Source organism: Marmota monax, unplaced genomic scaffold, assembly GCF_021218885.2.
Source record: "Marmota monax isolate L192 unplaced genomic scaffold, Marmota_monax_Labrador192_F-V1.1 WCK01_AAM20220418_F8-fsc00017, whole genome shotgun sequence".
Lineage (NCBI taxonomy): Eukaryota > Metazoa > Chordata > Mammalia > Rodentia > Sciuridae > Marmota > Marmota monax.
In genome coordinates this window covers 3,718,232-3,733,912 of record NW_026695241.1, presented here as the reverse complement: position 1 = coordinate 3,733,912, position 15,681 = coordinate 3,718,232, and the positions used below count along the sequence as shown (strand labels likewise).

The window sequence follows — 15,681 nt, the reverse complement described above, 5'->3', positions numbered from 1 at the left end:
GGTTTGTCATATATAGCTTTTACCATGTTGAGATATGTTCCTACTATTTGTAATTTTTCTAGTGTTTTAAATGTGAATAGATGTTATACTTTGTCAAATGTTTTTTTCTGCATCTATTGAGATAATCATGTGATTATTGTCTTTAAGTCTATTGATGTGGTGAATCATATTTATTGATTTCTGTATTTTGACCCAACCTTACATCCCTGGGATGAAACCTACTTGATCATGGTGCACTCTCTTTTTAATATATTTTTGTGTGAAGTTTTCCATTATTTTATTAACAATTTTTGCTTTTGATGGTGTCTTAAATTTCATTACTTGAAATTGATCTGTTTAAATCTTCTATGTCCTCCTTGTTCAATTTAGGTAGGTCATGTCTTAGAAATTTGTTGATGTCTTTAAGATTATCTAATTTATTGAAGTATAAATTTTCAAAATAGTTTCTGATTATCCTCTGGTTTTTAGTAATGTCTGTGGTGATATTTCCTTTTTATCATGAATTATAATAATTTGGGTTTTTTTCCCCTCTTTCTTTTGGTTAGCTTGGTTAAGGGTTTATCAAATTTGTTAATTTTTTCAAAGAACCAACTTTTTGTTGAGTTTTTTTAACTTTTACAGTTTCAGTTTCATTGATTTCAGCTCTGATTGTAATCATTTCCTGTCTTCTACTGATTTTGGTGTTGATTCATTCTTTTTTAGGGCCTTGAGATATAATGTAGATTATTTATTTGGTGTCTTTCTATTCTTAGAACAAATAAGTTCAATGCTATGAATTTTCCTCTTAGAACCACCTTCATAGTGTCCCAGAGATTTTGATATGTTACATCATTATTCTCATTTACTTCTAAGTATTTTTTATTTCTTCTATGATTTCTTCTGCTATCCTTTTGTCATTCAATAGTGTATTATTTAGTCTCCAGGTATTATTTTTTATTTTATCATTGATTTTTAATTTCATTTCATTATGATCTGATAGGATGCATGGTATTTTCTCTATTTTTAAAATTTCATTCCATTGTGATCTGTTAGGATGCATGGTATTATTTCTATTTTTTTATTTGTTAAAAGAGTTGCTTTGTGGACTAAGATATGGTTTATTTTAGAGAAGGATCCTTGTGCTGCTGAGAAGAAAGTGTATTCAGTCATTGATGGATGAAATAGTCTAAACATGTCTGTTAGATCTAAATTATTAATTATATTTTTTAGTTTTACAACTTCTTTATTTAGTTTTTGTTTGGACAATCCATCCAGTGATGAGATAGGCATGTTAAAGTCACCCAGTATTATTGTGTTGTAGTCTATTTGATTCTTCATATTGAGAAGGCATGTTGATATGTGTATTGTATCTTCATATTGAAATGCATAGATGTTTAGGGCATAGATATTTATTGTTATTTCTTGTTTTATAATTCCCTTAAGTAGTCTGAAATAACCTTCTTTGTCTCCTATGATTAACCTTGACTTGAAGTCCACTTTATCTGATATGAGGATAGAAATCCCTGCTTGTTTACGAGATCCATGTGAATGATATGTTTTTTTCCAATCCTTTCACATTCAGTCTGTGGGTGTCTTTGCCTATGAGGTGAGTCTGTTGAGACAGCATATTGTTGGGTCTTGTTTTGCAATCTAGTCTGCCACTCTGTGTCTTCTGATTGATGACTTTAGGCCATTTACATTTAATGTTATTAGAGAGATGATTTTTAGTCCCTGTCATTTTTATTTATTTCTGGTTTTTAGTTTGTATTAGTTTCTCCTTTGATTGACTGTTCTTCTAGTGTAGTTCCTCCCTCTGCTGTTTTTGAATTTTATTTTTAATTTCTTCTTCATGAAATATTTTATTGAGTATGTTTTATAGTATAGGCTTTCTAGTTGTGAATTCTTTTAACTTTTGTTTATCATGGAAGGTTTTTATTTCATCTTCAATTTGAATGTTAATTTTGCTGGGTATAATAATTTTGGTTGGCATCCATTTTCTTTCAGAACTTGTATATATTATTCCAAGATGTCCTAGCTTTTAGGGTCTCGGTTGAGAAGTCAGCTGAAGTCTGGAATGACTTATGTCTAGATATGACCTATGGTTTTTCTCTAATAGTCTTTAAAATTCTACCTTATTCTCTATGTTAGACACTTTCATAATAATGTGCCTTGATGTGGGTCTATTGCAGTTTTATATATTTGAAGTCATGCAAGCCAACTGTATTTGATTTCTCATTTCATTCTTAAGGTTTGGGACATTTTCTGATGATATTTCATTTAAAAGATTGTGCATTCCTTTAATTTGTTATTTCAGAGCCTTCATCTATCCCAATGAATCTTAAATTTGGCCTTTTCATGTTATCCCATATTTCTTGGAAGTTCTTTTAATGGTCTCTTAACATCTTTTCTCCATGGTAAACTGTATTTTCAAGATTATATATTTTGTTTTCATTGCCTAAAACTCTATCCTCCAGGTGGTCTAGTCTGTTGGTGATGCTTTCCACTGAATTTTTAATTTGGTTTATTGATTTCTTCAGCTTGAGGATTTCCATTTGGTTCTTTTTTAGAAACTATCACTTTATTGAAGTGATCTTTCACTTTATTTTCTTTCCAGTTTCACTCCTTACATCATCTTTTACTTTACAAATCAGTTTAACTATGAACTTTTAAAATTCCTCCTCTGACATTTTCTCCACTGTGATGTCAATGGATTCTGTTATTGAGGTATTTTTATTTGTTTAGGATGGTTTGTTCCCTTGCTTTTTCATATTGTTTGTGTGTCTACCCTTTTATTAGTATCAATCTGAGGTGGCAGAGTTTCTACCCTATGAATTTATAGTATCCATGAATATTTCTGGTACCTAATGGTTTAAGGGAAGACAAAATAATAACAACAACAGAAGAAAACAGTATACAGCATTGAACTAAATACTTAGTTTCTATTATGACATCTACAATGTTAATTGGCTCAATAAACACAAATGGTATGATGAGCAATTGCTGGGCATGGTGGTGCATGTCTATAATCCCAAAAACTCTGGAGGCTGAGGAAGGGAGATTGCAAGTTCAAAGCCAGCCTCAGCAACTTATCGAAGCCCTAAGCAACTTAGTGAGATCCTATCTCAAAATACAAAATAAAAAGGGCGGGGACACCAGGTGTGGTGGTGCACACCTGTAATCTGAGCAATTTGGGAGGCTGAGGTAGGAGGATTGCAAGTTCAAAGCCAGTCTCAGCAACTTATCAAGGCCCTAAGCAACTCAGGGAGACTCTGTCTCTAAATATATATATAAAAAGGGATAGGGATGTGGTCAGTGGTTAAGTGCCCCTTAGTTCAATTCCTGGTACAAAAAAAAAAAAAAGGCTGGGGACATGGCTCAGTAGTTATATGTCCCTGGGTTCAATATCCAGTATTAAAAAAATTATGGTTTAGATGCTCATCAACAGATGAAGACTCTTAGAACAAATAGTGTCTACTGCATGTAGTAGCTACTTCCTAATTGGATAAGTGGAGATCAGGAGAGTGGGTGAGGACAAGAAGAATGGGCTGGCAGGAGGCTTTGGCTAGTTTGCAAGACAGGTCACATCTGGTCTCTGCTACCTTGGTGGACAGTACTGGAAATGTGGGTTCCCAGGTGTATGCAGGAGTCGGTATATAGCAGGCAACTCTCCATTGGGCCAAACTGTGTGAAACTCAGTTTATGATTTGCTGTGGTGTTTTCTTTCTGTTTGTTCCAGGAACAGGGCCAGCCTCAATAAAACTATGAAGTTGGCAAAGGTGTTTGTTCAGAGCCCTATCAGTTACTGTTTTAGCACTTATTTTTTCTTTTCATGATCTTCTTTGTCCTGCCAATCTTTATCTCCTGTTTGCTTGTCAAATAAAGTTTGAAAAAATGTTTAGTGGTCAATGTGATAGTTATGAGGATAATTTTATAAGAAGATATTTGAAGATGAGTCATGAAAGAAAAAAAGTAGAAGAGTTACCCGAGGTTAGATATTTTAAATGGTAGCCATACCTAACCCTCTCTTTAAAAAAAAAACCTCAGAAAAATTAAATATTTTCTTTTCCTTCTATTTTTTGCAGCCTGTTTTATTTGTGTGTACACACGCATATGCATATACATGACGTGTTATGTATAAATACAGAACTTTAAGTATATTTGCATTGTTATACAACCCATCTCCAGGACTTTTTCCTATTGCAAAACTGAAACTCTAAAACTATTAAATGACAATTACTCCTGTCTCTTTTCCCACCGCCCCTGGGAGCCACCATTCTTCTGTTTCTACATTATACAATGTAAACTATATAAGTGAAACTTGTGTAGTATGCCTGAGCAGAATGTCCTCTAGTTTCCTCCATGTTGTAGCAGGTGTCAGAATCTCCTTCTTTTTTAAGGCTGAGAAATATTCCATTGCATGGACAGACCACATTTTGTTGATTCATCTGTTAATGGACACTTTGGTTGTCCTACCTTGTTCCCTTTTTCTCTCATGCTATGGTAACTTCTTGCTTCTAATATTTTAACTTGACTGGACAATTAGCATTTGTATTTGAACATATCTCTGAAAACCTCTTATTTTCCCCTCCTAAATAAATTCTGAACAAAATGTTCATGGGTGGGAGTCCTTGGGTGAGTGGGATACTTACCAATCTAGGGGATTAAAGCAGAAGTGGAGAGTAGCCTAGGAAGATGTGAGAGTCGCCTAGATGATGTGTTCATTATTTTTTCTTTTTTATTCAAGTGAAAACAAATGCTTCAATAACAGTTGGTACAGATCTTTCACTGTTATGGAAGCAAACTCAGGCTTCCTGGAGGTGTGCTGCCTTGCCCTCCTAGCTCAGAGGGTTGAACAGAACAGGCCATGATCCATTTTTATTGACTTAAGCCAAACCTTCTGTGCAGCCCAACGGTTTGCTGTGTTTGTTTCAGGAGCCCACAGACAGCCTGGAGGATAGCCTCCTTTCTTCCAGACCAGAGTTCATTATAGGCCCTGAAGGAGAGGAGGAGGACCCAGCAGCCAAGCATGGGGAGAACCCAGGCAGTCGCACCACTCCCACGGAACATGCTGGTAGGTGAACTTGGCTGATGGGGAGGGCACAGTATGCACCTTCCAGTTTGCCCAATGCTCAGATCCTTGGTTTCTTAGGTTGATATAGACTACGGCAAGTTCAGATGCACCTTTCTTAATGTTGACTTATGCAGATGAGCCATTTCCTACCAGATTATGAGGTGGAAGATCCATTATAGCTTCAGTGGAACACAATCTGATCATCTTTCTGGAAACAGATCTTGTTACCCATGAAAAACTTATGTTAGTGTAGAAAACTAACACAATTCCGACAAAATGAGTTGTGTTCATTGTGTGCAGAAGTAACTATAAGCAGACGCTGATTGGCTGAGGTGGAGGGTGCTGGCAAGTTCAACAGCTACTCAGGGCACGTGGCCAGAGCAAAATATTTTCATTCAGAGGGAACACAACTTGCTTCCATGCAGTTTCTGCACCCCATGCACTTGGCTAGGACAATGGACAGTTGGTAGTTGCTAAGGTCTTTCTCAGAGTCTAGATGACTCCACTCCCAGTTGGGAGGAGGGATGACTTTATAATTTGCTTAAAGGCTCTGAGTGGGCAGATTTGGAACAACAAGATGACAGGAAAATGGATTAATTTGTAATTTGTGCTCTGAGGGAGTTTAGGGAATTCAGGATGTGACCCCCATGTGCCTCTGGAGAAGCCTAATTTTGTAGATCTGGATGGTGGTACTCTGGGAATTTGAACAGTACCTGGGGCAATTGGGGCAGCTTCAAAAAAATATTCCTGCTTTCATTATCCTGAACTATTAGACTATCTTCGTCCTGGGAGACTCACTCCAGAATCAGAAAACAAGGGCTTTACATCATTCCTTCAGCGAACAGTAAGCATTCTTAGGGGACTGTTTTGTGGGGTTCACTGTTGCTACTCAGTGTCTTATTCAGACCAAGGTAACCACATCATTGCTACAAAATTCTTGGTCAGAACTGCTTCCACTTGGTAAAGTGAGTATGACTATCTCAGCCCACACCACTTGATACCATTGAAACTTAGAGTTTGAAGGAATGTCTGAGGTGATCCATTTTATTGGTTTTTGAAGGGTACTTCCTGGAGCTATGAAAACTCCCTGTTAATTTCTTTGGAACTTCCTTCATTGGGGTGACAATTGGTGGGAAAATGAGGGCCAATGATAAATATGTGGGCTCCCTGCCCAGCTCTGTGGGGTTCTCCAATTTGCTATACTTTTTACACTGGAGTTCTAAGCAGGATTTTCCTTAAACAAAGCATCCTTCAGAAAAGAAGGTTGAATCTGCTAATCTAGTTCAGCCTTCTAACTTTGCTGATGAGAAAATAAATCCCAGATGGGTTAAATGATCTGCCCATGGTGGTGTAGCTCTTGTGATTCATTTATAATTTATGCTTATACATAAGTGCTTCCAAGGCTGTGCTGGATGGAGCATCACAAACATCTGAGGACTGGAAACAAACAAAACAAATGAGCTCCACTCTCCACCCCCAATTTTGAGTATATTCTGGGTGGGGGCCTGGGAATTAGAAATTCGAATCTTACAAAACTAGTAGTAGCGGGAGTTGGGACTAGAAACCAGGTCTCCTGCTTTACTCAAAAGTAATGACAGCCCAGAGTCATGTTTTTTTCAGGCTTCATGCCTAAGGGAAGCCAGGGCTTCACTTAGAATCCCCTGACCTGTGCTCTTTCCATACAGATTTATTTTCTAAACCTAAGATAATGCACAAATCAATCAATTGCCCCTTCTATATACAATATTTTATTTGAACAATGGTTAAAATCAAACAGTTTTAAAAAATAAATTACAGATGTCCCTAGGGTGCTGGTTTTAAGACACATCCGCTCCGCCTGACAGAGATCAAAGACTGTGTGGTGCTCAAGATAGTGTAATATTTACCTGTAATCTACACACATCCTCCTATGTGTTTCACATTATCTCTAAGTTGCATATAATCCCTAATATAGTGTGAATGCTATACAAATAGTTGTTATATTGCATTTTTTATAGAATAATGATTAGAAAAAAATCTGTATATGTTCAGTATAGATGCATTTTTTTCCCCTCTGTTTGTTTCGGAGCCTTAGTTGGTTGAATCTATAGGTACAGAGACCGTGGATGTGGAGGCCAGCTGTACTATTTTTCTTGCTGACATATCATAAACTCTACTTGTAAGGCGTTCACTTTGCCCTTCTTCCCCAGACACTGCTTCAGGCTCTGGCACAGCATCAGCTGCTTCCCTTCTTTTGCTCTCTGCTGTCTTGCAGGACACAGCTATGGACTGTGTCCTCAAGGAAGCCCCTGTAAACTCTCCCATGACCGCGTTCCTGGCTTCTCAGAGCTGCAGGCTGCCCCAGCTCTGTGGCCTTCAGGCAGTGATCCTCACTCCTCCTCAGGGAGTCAGGGGGTGGCTGCTCCATCCGCATGTTCAGTGATTCCATTACCTTCAAGACAATTTCGTTTTTCTTCACTCAGTGGCCTGGTGCCTATTGCATATGGCAGTCATCTATGTCCACCACTAAAATATTGTATCAAACTTCCACATTAAACAAATCGAGCCAAGGGCTGGTAGCAAGTGTTTAAAATATCTTTGAATGGAATATTCTCAGTAAACTGTTTAATATATAGGCTGAGAGGATTAGACTGCCGTTGTCTCTAATCCTAGAAATTGCCAAAGCTTACTACATTGGTGTGTTATTTAACACATTTTACACTAGTGTCTTCATTTGGTTAACTTCATTGAAGTTACTATAGTATACTATTGCCCTCCCCCCACCACCAGTGACAAAGGGTTTAGAGATCCTACAAGAAGATAAAACAAAAAGATAAAACCAGTGGTGTTCTCATCTGAATACATTCATCTTTTTTTCTGAATGCCCTATTTTGAGTTAATTTATGGGATTAAACCCCTCTGGTGCTAATTGACCTGCATAGGGCTGGGCTGGGGTAGCTCAGGGAGCCAAAGATCTCAGAATCCATGATGGGCCAATAGTGAAAATGGAGGCAGAGAAGCCTACATTGAGGCTTTCTGCACTTGTCTCATGGAAGGGCTATACTCTAATTTGGAGAGCAAATAAAAACATGTAAGGTTTGTGTACAAACACTTATCAATATATTCTGTATTTGGTTTCATGATCTTGATCAACTGATGATGATTGGGGTGTGTGGAGTAGATAGGCTAACCTTTGTGTAATTATTTCTTCACAGCAGTAAAGAATGATACTGAAAGAAAGTTTTGCTACCAACAGCTTCCTGTAACGTTGAGACTAATATACACCATTTTCCAGGTATATTTTCTGAAATCTTTGAATTTTTGGATTAGTAGCATGCTGTTTTGGAAAACCCAGTAACCATGTGGGTTTTTTTTTGCATAGGAAATGGCTAAATTTGAAGAGCCAGACATTCTTTTTAATATGCTCAATTGCCTGAAGATTCTCTGTCTGCACGGAGAATGTTTATACATTGCTAGAAAAGATCATCCCCAATTTTTAGCCTACATTCAGGACCACATGTTGATCGCAAGGTATGTCTTCCTAATGTCTTATTTTGTTTGTTTATATTTTAAGCTTCAGACGTGAACTTAGAATATGACTTACTAGCTCATTTGGGTTATTTTCTCAGGAAGGACAGCTTTATTACCTATGGAACTACTTTTATTTATTTTATTTCACCTGATATTAAACTATGTCAATATGAAGATTATGTTCACTTGCTAGATACTGTAGGAATATTAAAAAGTAAAACATGGGTTACTTTTATGCCTTTTAGTTGTTATATGGGTTAAGAATAAAGCATGCCCTATAAAAAGTCAACAGATAATTTAATAATTACTTAGTATAACTAAGTAAGGATTTACTCATTTTCTCACATGAAATGGAACTAATAGACATCTAAAATCCCTCCATGCATTGTCTGGAAAGTTATTTTCTTAGACACTGCTGAGGCATTTTGAGAATAATAATAAAATATTGCCCTGGATATACAGTGCTTTCTTCTGGAGGACCTTAAAATAACTGTTAGAGTTTTCCTGGCAGCAAGTCAAAAAAATATTATCCTCATTTTACATGTAAGAGAATAAGATGAGACAAAAGGAAAAATGATAAAAAAGGAAAAGGAAAAAGGTTCCTTCAGGTTAAGGGTAACTAGGAGACAAAACCAAGTCTGTCTTTATTTATTTTGTTCACTTATTTATTTACTCATTCAAAAAATATAATGAGTGTTCACTGTATATATTACTATTCTAGGCACTTGGGGAGTTTGTAGTCTTGTCTAGAAGGGATTAATTCTCAGTATACAGAAGATGATCACATATTTTATTATTTAAATTGGTCTACTTTTTAGATTAAAGTGGGATGGCCTTCACAATAATATCAAAACAACAGGATAAACTAAGATCTTGGATAAACTAAGACACATGGTCATTTTATACACATGTGCACACACACACACACACACACCCAAATATGTATATATGTGTAACCCAAGGGAATGTGATAAGTGACTATTTTGCACAATTCACAGGTGGGTGAGCTCTTTTCTGGATGAATGGCTGGTGAAGGGCTGAGCAGTAGAGACCGTTTGGGTACTACAGCAAAGAATTTTGGTTGATAAGTTTGGAGATAGGTAGAACCTTTTTGGGGAAGCATAAGTGTTAAGAGCAACCAGAGGATGGAGTTGCAAAGAGGAGGTGAGAAATGAGCAAGGCCAGCCTAGGTGATGCCAAGGTTTCATTTTTGCTTCATGATTCATGGTGTGGTTTTGTGAGGTAATAAGGAAAAAAGAGGCCAGAGAAGTAGGTTGGGACCCAGCTGTAAAGAGCATATTTCCTGCGTGTTCTGCCTTCCTCTTCTTATGAGGCCACCAGTCATTAGATTTAGGGCCCATCTTAATTCAGTATGAACTTGCCTTAACTAATTATGTGTATTCTAAGTAAGGTAACATTCTGAAGTTCTAGGTGGACATGAATTTTGGGGGACACTATTCAACCCACTACAGAAGCACCTATGGGAAAGGCAGAGGAATGACAGAAGGAAAGGTGGAGAGGCTACAGAGGTTTCCTCATCATAAAATAGGGATTATCCAGGTGTAGCGGGAGGAAGGAGCTGAGAGGTAGACATGCTGACCTGGATGTGGGGAAGAGTGAGGATGATCTGAAAGGTTCAGGCCAAAGATGAGACAAGCTGCAAATATGGTCAGAATCAGTGATGGAACAGTCAGGGCAGATGTTCTGTTAATTCTAGAGGAGTGGGGATTCTTAATAGGCAGACTTCAGTTACTGAAGTATTCCCCATAGAAAAATGTGCCCAAGCCTAATGGATTATTGATGCTGTGCTTTTGGGGTACTTAGTCTAAGCTTTTTCCTCAAAGTCCCACCCTAACATCATGACAATGAAGGAGTCTGGGAAAGGACAGTCTTCCTCTTTTCCACCCAAGCTGCCTTAGAGGACTTCAACAGCCAACAGGGCAGTCCAGATCCAGCTTCTCGTCCTAGCATGGTGTTCTGGAGGTTCTGTGTGTGGTTCGCCTCCTTTATCTAAGTTGAAAGTTCCACAAAGTGGCAATTATGTCTTCTCTTTCCTCTTCATTCTTCATAGAAACATCATCATGCTCCCTCACAGGGATGATGGTAGTTCAAGGTCTTTGAATAACTCCTGTATGCCAAGCACCCTGCATCAGCCCACATTGGGAGGAACCGGGAGTTCAGAGGAGTTGAAAACTTTGCCCTTGGTTATACAGCTGATTGACGGCAGTGCTGGGATTAGACCCACGTTTGTCTGACTTCCAGTACTCAGGTTGAACTGATGGTGTTTGAAAATGGCTCTTTTTTATGCTATAGTTTTGGCATGTCTTCTGATTAGCAGGCAAATTTATTGTGTTGTATGTCAGTATGCTTTCTGCAAAGAAGAGAGAGAAAGTGACATTCTGCTCATCTCTCTGTGGTACATTATAAGCTTTTTTTTTTTAAGTTGTTGATGGACCTTTTTAAAATTTATTTATATGTGGTGCTGAGAATCGAACCCAGTGCCTCATACTTGCTAGGCAACCGCTCTATCGCTGAGCTACAATCCAGCCCTCATTATAAGCTTTTTAAAGTCACAAATTGTCGCCAGCTGGCCAGGCTGACAAGATGATCCGAGTTATTTATCAATAACTAAGAAAGTGGCAAAGAAACTACACAAACATGAAAATACCTTTTTCTTAATTGCTGGGGTCAGGGATGGCTCTGTGACCTCAAAGATCACCTTCCATGCTGGAAAGAGGGCAAGGGGAGCAAGAGAGGCAAGCAAGAGAGCCAGCACACCCCAAACCCCTCTACTTATTGAGGAAAAGACATTCTATAAAATGTTCCACCCAAATAAGGCAAGGGATGGGTTTCGAAGGGTAGAGGCTTGCTTGGTGATGTCTTGTGGTCAGGTGATTGATTGACATTTTGTCCAGTCATGTCCATTTCAGGTGCTATATGGGATCATAGGCAGAGTGAGAGAAAAGGCACACTTGTGTTGCATAGCCCAATAAGTGCTCGACACCAGACCCGTCCCCTCATATGCTCAAATGCGCATAGCTCACACACACAGCTCATGAATGACTCACGACAACAAATAGTATTGCTTCTGGTACTAACTCTGGAGCCACATATGAAAAAAAAATCCTTCAAATAACAAAGAAAACCAATAAAAGGCATGCTTCATATAGTTAAATGAAAAATTGAACCCAAAATATATTGAGAATTATTCTGGTAGGGCTTGATAGGGTCTTAGCTTAAACTTATCAGGGGCAAGGTATTACCAGGGACCTTCCTCTGTCCCCTGTCTGTCTTTTTGCTTTCCCCACCTACCCCATCACTTAGCCTAGGTCCGTCTTGCTTATTAGGTAGAACCAAGTGTTGGCTTCTCCCCAGGCAGGCTGTCCTGAGAAGTGGGAAAGAGAGCCTCTGGCAGCCCCTTACTGACACTGCCCTTTCTTCCTGAGATTTCAGAAAGAGAGAGATCTTTTCTCTCCCAGAGAAAATATTGCTCTCTGAACAAACACTTGGACATTCCCATGCTTGAAACATATGCCCACTTGTAAGACTGGTCACTGTTCTGGGTATTGAAAGACTATTGTATTTTGGGTTCACCCTCATGATAGGGGAGTGGGGGAGCTTGATTGACAATACTGCCAGTTCCTGCAGAGGCTGTTTTTAATAGAAAAATAGTTGTTCTTTGCCATAATAAGGGGACAGGGCTGCTGGGAAGGCAAAACCAACAAAATTTTACAGCTGTTCATTAAAAGAAAAATGCTAAAAATCATGTATCACCCCATCATCTTAACTAATGCCAGTTTTGTATATTAAGTCATTGTTTATTTTTGTAGCTGAAATTTGTAATATGCAAATTTTAATTTTATGTTAAAGATGTAATAGGTATTTTTCTGTATTGTTATATGAAAGTGATTTCTTTAAAAAAATTAATATAACAGTATAGAAAATGTTATCAGAGGATTATAGTCTTGTGGATGAATGTAATTTCACTGAAAGCATCCCTAACAGCTGACAATTAACTATACTCACCAGGAGCTAAGATAAGAGGATATTTTTCCGGGAAACAATAAACTCTCACCACTTTGCTTCTCTTGACTCCTCAGCCTGTGGAGAGTCGTCAAGTCCGAGTTCTCCCAGCTGTCTTCACTGGCGGTCCCTCTCCTCCTCCATGCTCTGTCCCTTCCTCATGGTGCTGACATCTTCTGGACTATCATAAACAGCAACTTTAACAGCAAAGACTGGAAGATGAGGTTTGAAGCAGGTACTTCTGTATTAGCTTAAAAATTCTCTGCTCATAATGTAAACCAGATGTCCAGTTCTGACATCTGTTTTTGGCCTCCTTTCTCCTCCTGCCATTTAAGGGACATTCTCCTGATGGCTGGTGTTCCTCAACTGAGTCTCCTCCACACAGTTTTACAGAGTGTTTGACATTATCCAGGCATAATTAGTTAGCCCCCCCCCCCTTTTTTTACTCCCAAATGTGTCCATTTGGTTTATAAATAATGTAGGTAACTTGTATCAGAGTTACTGAGATAGTTATTGAGCCCCACCCTAACGTACTGAATCAGAATCTCAGGGTAGTGGTGAGGATAGGAATCTAGATTTTAAACAAGTTTTCAGGTAATTCAGTAAGGTTTGAGAATTCCTTCTGGTCTTGCCATCGAGGCACAAAGAACCAAGTCTGGTGCATGAAGGGTCTAATTTGCTAGTGCATAAAATGGCAAATTCTCAGAATAATGTGGTAGAGAAGGACCTTGGATGTTTTCTTGGAACTTTATATCTTCTGTCTCATTGTTCTCAGGGGCAGCAAGCAGGGTTTGGATTGCCAGAGTGTTGCTTATAAGAATGGTTCCACGTATTTTAGTGTCTCAAAAGTTTGACCCAGAAATGGAAGTCCCATTAGATGAGTTAACAGTTTCCTACACTCTGGCCACTTCAAAGAGTTCTTGCTTTTTGACATTCACACAAATCCCAGGGACTAGTTAATATGCCAGTTCATGATGGTGTAAGAAATTAGATGTTGTAGGGTAAAATTTTCTAGCAAAAATCTGCATGGCATTTGCAATGTTTTATAGGGAATTTGTATTTAAATGCAAATAAAGCAGATAAATATTTAAATATGCTTCTTCATTCCAATTTAAGGATTAGATTATTGCCAGATTAGTCTTCTGAATCATGGCTCTGATTATGTTACTTTTCAAATAAAAATTTTTAATGAGTTCTCAATGTCTAGAGAATAAAAATATTCAGGCTCCTTCAACTGCTGTACAAATTTCCCCATCGCCTAACTGCAAGTGTTTGCCGCCTGGTTTGCCACTCTCCTTTCTACTTGTACCGTTGTCATTTGCCCATTGCTTCTTGCTTCCCTTGGCCCAGTGTCTTGGCCATTCTCTATTCTCTGTCTGAAATCATCTTCCATTCTAGTCCCTGTCCAAATGCCATCTTCATTTTATCTATGCCACCATTGAGTTCCACCTTCAAGGTGATCTCAGTAGAAAGTAGTTTCTTTATTCCCTGATCTCTCATTACATTTTATTTGTACTCCATTAGAGTTTTGTATTACATTTCAACTAGTTGTATCTGTCTTATTGCTTTTAGTTAATTTGACTTTGAAGTCAAGAGTTGTGAATGTGGAAAGTCTTCCATTTACTTCCTTTCCCCACAACTGCTTACAATAGTCCCTTAATTTCAAATACATAAAACACATACATTCTTAATAAATATTTTAAAAACAAGTGAATCCATGAATTTACTGAATAAATACTACATGTAAGAGGTACTATGGGAGTGGTAAAAGTGAGTATAAGAAAATGTATGAGAAAATTTTTACCATCAAAAGCCTTCCAACTTAATTGAGGAGCCCAAATACAAGCACATATGAAGTTGATAAAAAATAAAAGACATAATGTAAGAACACTAAAGAACACATGTCCTATGGGTATGTAAGATGAATATACAGATGCCAGATGTAAATTAATAATGTGAAAATGAGTAGTACTTTTTACAGGAGTTCATTGGGTGGAAGGTCAGAGGGACTTCATTGAACAGATAGAACCTCAGCAATTAATAGGAATGGTCGAATGTCAACAAGGATAAAAGAGTAGAAAGAATATTCTAGGATTCCAGAATAGCTTAATCAAAGTACTAAAATGTCTTTATTCACATCACACTGTATTGCTGTGCTTGGTATGAAAATTTTTTATGAGATTGTTCTGTAAGAATGGCTAGAATAATTTTACATAGATTTGAAGAATAATTTGAAATTCGTTAAACGAGGGTATATTTGTATCCTGGAAGAAATGTGTGGCTTCTGCAGCCACAGGAAATTATCTGTCATTTCACATCATGACCATTAAGAGTAGACCCAAACCTGGCGCCTGGCCTGGTGGGTGCCTCTTCTTCCCTGCTGTGGTCCTCAGAGCTCCCATGGAATGGCCACACAAGTGAGCAGAAAGACATTTTGAGTAGTTTGAAATGGAACTGAAAGTTAAACAAAGAGAAAGACCATTTTAAAAGCCTAGACAATGACTAAGAGGTACATCAAGTGAAGAGCTACGTCAGCAGGAAGTCACTGCCCCGAGTGGGAACGGCCTCTGCTGCAGATGAAACAACACTGGAGACGGGCACGGGGATCTCCCTTTGGTGTTTACCGTTGCCATGTGGGTCCCTGAGTTAACTTTTTCTCGTGGGTTCAGTTCTCAGAGTAAGAGTAATATGTACCTCTGTACATTTTGTCCTCTGTATTTTACATTGCAGTGGAAAAAGTGGCTGTAATTTGTAGATTTCTGGATATTCACTCAGTGACCAAAAACCACCTGCTAAAGTACTCCCTGGCACACGCCTTCTGCTGCTTTCTGACAGCCGTGGAAGATGTCAACCCTGCAGTGGCTACCAGGGCAGGTCTCCTGCTCGACACCATAAAGAGGCCAGCATTGCAGGTGATGTATGATGTGTAATATTTGTTCTGCAGATGGTCTGTGCCAGTTCCACTACTGAGGTATTTGTCAATGTCATAGTCTTTCAGGCTTGCTATAATAAAACACCATAAATGGAGTAGCTTATATAACAATAGAAATTTACTCATCCTAGTTCTAGAGGGTGCTGGCAGATTTCAGTATCTGGTC

The 15,681-nt window shown here is 38.2% G+C and overlaps 1 protein-coding gene across 12 annotated transcripts in view; it reads left to right on the top strand.

Annotated features, from left to right (window-relative positions):
- The window catches only part of Unc79 (unc-79 homolog, NALCN channel complex subunit), a 267,146-nt gene that overhangs the window by 138,260 nt on the left and 113,205 nt on the right, over nt 1-15,681 (top strand). For all 12 annotated transcript variants that reach the window (XM_058577735.1, XM_058577733.1, XM_058577730.1 and 9 more), the window contains 5 exons: nt 4,912-5,050; nt 8,245-8,324; nt 8,412-8,560; nt 12,661-12,818; nt 15,314-15,495. In XM_058577735.1, coding sequence (XP_058433718.1) covers nt 4,912-5,050; nt 8,245-8,324; nt 8,412-8,560; nt 12,661-12,818; nt 15,314-15,495 — 708 coding nt within the window. The remainder of the gene's footprint in view (nt 1-4,911; nt 5,051-8,244; nt 8,325-8,411; nt 8,561-12,660; nt 12,819-15,313; nt 15,496-15,681) is intronic.